A 5,907-nucleotide genomic window follows, 5' to 3' on the forward strand; every position below is an offset into this window, starting at 1 on the left:
TTGTAATTGAGAAATGTAGAAAAAGAAGAAGAGTCTGTAGCTCTGAGCTTTCTCTGCAGTGACTTCGGGTTTTGAAAATATATTCTGGAAGCCTTGCGCCATATCTATTTGTATAGGATGTTGCTTTGAATTGCTAGTCATGGGTCAATGTCACATCATTCTGAATGGTTCATTTTTTAATGAAACTGGGTGGATCTCCTTCAATCATTATGTGTATTCTAACTTATTGCACATTCTCATGGTAACCACTCCTTTCAAACCTTTGAGAATGGGGTCTTCTTAAGTGGTCAGGGCTGGCCTTGAACACCTGAGTTTAAAAAAGCCCTTTCTTTCAGTCTCTCAGGAATCCAATGAAATAAAGGCCTCTTTCTCCACTTCAGAACTCAAGTATTTGTCAGTATCTATTCTTCTAGAATAGTCAGGCCATATTCTAAAGGAAATTGTGCCAAGTCACCAAATGTACTCTTGGATTTTGGCAATCAAATTATTTTCTCATCAAAGAGTATAACTGGAATTCTGGGAAGTCTCTAATCTTCCTACTCTTCAGTCCTTTATTACAGAGATAAAACATTACAGCCCACAGATTTGATTCTCGTGAGCACAATGGTAGCCAATGCCTTGATCATTCTCTATAAAGGAGTAACACAAACAATGTAGAGTAGGGATTTGAGCATTTTTTGAATAATTTTGGTTGCAAGATCCTGTTGTACATTCAGGGTTTGGGTAGGTGTGTGTCCATTGGCACCACCAGCCTCTGAATTATCTTCCAGGACATGACCATTACTCCCAGGAAATTATGTTGGAAGGATCATGAAGTCAACATTTCGAAATATGTTGGCTGCCACATCTCCCTCATCTGAATACTGTACATGTTCATGAACTTATTTTTTTTGCCTACCCAATTGTGAACATGAACTGCAGTAATTTGACACTAATACAAGATTTTGGATACTGCGCTGTAGGACCGGAAAAAATCGGTGATTCACTCTGTGCATCAAGGGTGGTTTGCCCTGAATTCTTCATTTCTGTGCTCATGGCCTAGTTCAATTGATCCATGATTGTCATAATGTACAGACACAAGCAGGGGGTTCAACTCATCCTCAGCTCTGATGGTTCCAGCAGAAACTCCCCTGAATACAGAGCCACCAAGAGCATTCTGATCCCTGTGTCTCCTTGAAGGTGAGAATGTAATGACACCACTAAACTCATGAAAAATGATAAATGTGTGTTTATTGGGGAACAATTACACGGAAAAATACAAAGAACCTGGGAGCACTTCCTGAACTTTCTATCATATTTTCTGACCCACCAGAAAGAGCACACCATGGAAAGCCATGACCTTAAGCTCCTCTCTTTCTGCTTCTGTCTCCTGAGGTCATGCCTAAGAGGTGTGGCCATTATTACAAGTTCACTGCTAAGATGCCTACATCTAGTTTTGTGGCTTATTTATAATTTTTATACACTCTTCTCCACCTTAAGAGCCTACATTTCTCTTTTTATTGAAATACTTGTTCTATTTTATTAATTAATAATTAATCCTAATTATTATTTAAATTTTTATTTTTTATTAATTTATTTTACATTCCAATCCTAGTTCCAACTCCGTCCTCTCCTCCTGCTAACCCCTTATTAAAATACCTAGTCCATTTGCCTTTGAGGAATTCAGAGAAAACATTTCATTATTTATCCTCTCTCAGTGAATCCACAGTCTTGCACCTAATTTATTTTCTATTCTAATTTGCATTATCAAATTATACTTTATGTCTCTCAAATCTATATACCTTCATTTCTCTAAAGAGTTTCCTTGCTGAGTCTGGCAAAAAATGAAAACTATATCTTTATAGTCTTCAACGCCCTCAGAGAACAAAGAAGGAAATAATTGTGCAGGAAGCACAATTGAAGTAGTTTCCAAAAATGTGACAAATGATAAAAACAGCTTGCTTCCTGAATAGTCACCTAAGTTTCCTCTATAATCTTGGGACATCCATTTTTGTACTTTGGGCCTAGCATCTCTGACAGACTATTCTTGAAGGATTTTCTGAAGGGCTAACCCACCTTGGCAAGGTTTTACAGTAACTCTTTTTTTGTGTGTCGTGCTTGTCCAATTTGGACGGCATTGCTGTCAGCAGTCCAGGCAAGCGCACTCCGTGTCGAGTTTCTTTGATGCCTATCATCTTCTCTTAAGTAGATGGTGCTGCCAGTGGCAGAAATATCTCATTGTCAGAAAAAAATACCTCTGTTATTAAAACATTTTAAATGCCATATGTTATAGACCTCTGAAGTTTATGACGATGACCTGCTTTATAGAACATATCTCTGTTTGTCCTTTAAATATGCCTAATGAGATTAAAAGTGTGATTGTGAATAATTATTTGTTGTGGCAGTTTTCTCTTGTCCTGCTTCTTTTACCATTGTTCAAACATAAATAAACACAGGGATACTATATTAATTAGAGTACTATTGGCCAGTGGCTAGGGCTTTTTATTGGCTAGCTCTGTTTTAGTCATTAATCCATATCTATTAATCTAAGAATTTCCATGTGGCCTTACTTAATGGAGAAGGCTCTAGACCTGTTAAACCAGCTGTGGCCTACATGTGGACAGTGTATGGTGGAATACATCTGCCTACCTTTCCCAGAATCCTCCTCTCTCCTAGTCTCACCTATCTTCCTGCTGTATTGGCCAAAAGTTTTTTATTCATCATCCAGTAAGAGAAATATATATATATATATATATATATATATATATATATATATATATATAGAGAGAGAGAGAGAGAGAGAGAAAGATAACACACATCAATTATTTATTTTAAAGTTTATTTACCTAAGATTTTTTAAAATGTATATACTTAAATTTTACATACAGGCCATAGTTTCTACTCTCCTCCCCTCCCAGTGCCTTCCCCCTGACTCATCTCCTTCCCTGCCACCTAAACCACTCCATCTCCATTACTATTCTGGAAAGGTTAGACCTCCCATCAGTAGCAACAAAACATGTCATACTCATTTGCAGTGAGACTAAGCTCTCCTCTTTGTGTTCAGGATGGGAAAGGCTTCCCAGTATGAGGAGTAGTGTCCAAGAGGTCAGTTAAATTCAGAGACATGCCCTAATTCCACTGTCATGAGACCCACATAGGATCAAGCTACACAGCTATAACATACATACCTGGGTCAGTCCCTTGCAGGCTCCTTGCTTGCTGGTTCAGTCTCTGGGAACCACCCATGAACTCAGGTTAGTTAATTTCGTGGGTATTCTTATTATGTCTTTGACCACTCTGAACCCTACAATCCTTTCTCCCTGCCTTTTGCAGGATTGCCCAAGCTCCAACTAATGTTTAGCTGTTGGTCTTTAACTGTTTCCGTCAGTTGCTGGATGTAGCCTCTTTGATGACAATCTGTGACACTCTATGAATATCACAGATTAATGTCAGACATCATTACACAGATATCATTTTTTTCCTCCAGTTGTGTTTGGTTATCCAGTCTGTGGGTCCTGGTTCTTCAGGCATGGTTGGGGTGCCTTTACATTCTGGGCAAGCATCTTAGGGTACACCATTCATTGGTTGGCCACTGTATTGATCTAATGTTCTTGCCAACCATTATTCTTTGAAGCCTGTGTTTTAGCAGTAAGCTATGGAAGGCTCATTGATGAAGAAAGAATATTTCTTGTTTTGCAGAGAACCTGGGTTTCATTTCTAGAACCCACATAACAGATCACAACAATCCATGACTCACATGTTATTACAAAGTATACCATATTCTGCAATGTACCATATAAGGAGTGTACATAATAATCATACAAGCATGAAAGCAGATCACATAAATCTAAATAAGAAATATTAAATACTAGTAGCATCTGATAAGCTGCTTTTTAATAATCCCCCCATTTCTGATCATGTCCTATCTAAACACACACCTGAATATGAAAAATTATTGCCACATCTCATCTGGCATTTTCACAGAGTTGGTCATTAACTATGAGTACCCGAGAAAGATAGCACATAATCACACTCTAAATTCTCTGTGCTCTCCAACACCAACAAACTCTAGGAGCCCCACGGTTACAACTATCTGGAGCATGAAACACAACTATTCATTGTCTCAGAATCAGTTTGTGGCTCTATTCTTGCATCAGGATAACAGTCTACCCACAAATCAGTGTTGATTAATTTTACCTACACAACAGAGCAGTGAATGGTAATCAGACATTTATAAGCCATCACAATAATCAAAAAAACCCATATACCACAAATATTAATTTAATCTTCTACTAAAATGTTCTAAATTGAAACAATTGGCATCAACTGGAATCAAGACTGTGTTCCAAAAATGTTACGTTATATGATACCTACAGAATATGTCTGATGTGAACGGGTCATACTGAATATAAAACAGTGTATACAGCCTGTCGCTCTGACTGCTCTGACTATATAACAAAAAAAAGGGATGTGGATATGCTCAAGTACTGTAAGGATGAAAATTACTCATATAGTGTCTTATTAGCAGAAAGGGGCAAACTGCTGGGAAGGAGGCACTCATGGCCACATTGGCATTGGCCACCCATGTACCTCCTCCATCCTGGAAAGGAAAATACATGGTTAAGGTAGCAGAGGTTACATAAAGGACCACAAAGCTGCTCACTAAGATAAGAATGCTTTGTGTGGCCTTGGTTTCAGGAAATGATTTAGAGGACAGGGATCTGTGGATATGCTGGACCCTCTGTTTATGCTTGAACAAGATCAACACCATGGAGCCACTGGCCCATATCATGAGTCCCAAACACATAACATCACTGGCAACCAATAGTATAGCAAGTACTATGGAAGTTTGTTTGGGAAGTTTTATTATTAAACAGTATAAAAAATCTCTAAATTCTGTAAGATTCCCTTTATTTCTCATATTAGTCACTCCCTCAATAATTACGATATTTAAAAATAGGTAAAAGGCCCAGCACAGGCCCAGGGATGGACCAATGATTCTGTGGGGTCTGACTTTCAGCTGTGCCCACTTGGAAGTGTGGGGGCTGATGGTTATGGCCTGAAAGACACTCAGCAGGGATGTACAACCAATGGATACTCCCCTGGCAACTCTATGAAAATAGAAGAGAAGTTTACATGAAATGATATCTAAGGAATATGTCTGATCAAAAGCAGCCATTGTGTTAGGGATCCCTTTGCAGAGAAGAACAACAATGTTGGCCCAGGTCAGGTGTTTGACAATGACATCTGTGGGCCTCACCCTGTTCACACTGAAGGTAGACATAAGAAAACAGCAAAGCAATGCTAAGTTCCCCAGAATTCCCAGTGCAGTCTGGGACAGGAAGAAGATCCCAATGGCAAGATCTCCTGATTTCATTTGGTCAATTTATAAGAATCACGAGTGATGCTGGGAACTCAGGATAGACATGTAAGACTATTTTCTTCATTGTACATAAAAGTCCATACTAAAAAATAAAAAAATAAACAAGATAAATAAATGCCGGGCGTTGGTGGCGCATGCCCTTAACCCCAGCACTCGGGAGGCAGAGGTAGGCAGATCTCTGTGAGTTTGAGGCCAGCCTGGTCTCCAGAGCGAGTGCCAGGATTGACTCCAAAGGTACACAGAGAAACCCTGTCTCGAAAAACCAAGAAGAAAAATCCATGCTAACCCATAATCACTATTTTCCATTCACATATAAAAATAAAGTGTGTTCAAGAGTATTTAAATTTTTAATTATGTGTATGTGCTTGTGTCTTTGCATGGGAATATTAACTTCAGTGCAGGTGTCTTTGGAGTCAGTGTTACAATCGGTGCTGAGCTGCCAGATGTGGGTGCTGGGAATAAACTTTAGTCTTCCGGGAGAGTAGTGTGCCTCCTTAACCCAGAGAAACTTCTTACGAGCCCCCAATATGTGATTTTGAATAAGA

At 38.9% G+C, this 5,907-nt stretch overlaps 1 protein-coding gene across 1 annotated transcript; it reads right to left on the bottom strand.

Annotated features, from left to right (window-relative positions):
- Positions 1-4,459: 4,459 nt before the first annotated feature.
- LOC100770194 (vomeronasal type-1 receptor 4-like) lies at positions 4,460-5,356 on the bottom strand. The gene has a single exon (XM_027434171.1). The coding sequence runs from the start codon at positions 5,354-5,356 to the stop codon at positions 4,460-4,462; it is 897 nt and encodes a 298-aa protein (XP_027289972.1).
- Between the last annotated feature and the right edge of the window lie 551 nt (positions 5,357-5,907).

Source organism: Cricetulus griseus, unplaced genomic scaffold (genome assembly GCF_003668045.3).
Source record: "Cricetulus griseus strain 17A/GY unplaced genomic scaffold, alternate assembly CriGri-PICRH-1.0 unplaced_scaffold_76, whole genome shotgun sequence".
NCBI classification, from domain to species: Eukaryota; Metazoa; Chordata; class Mammalia; order Rodentia; family Cricetidae; genus Cricetulus; species Cricetulus griseus.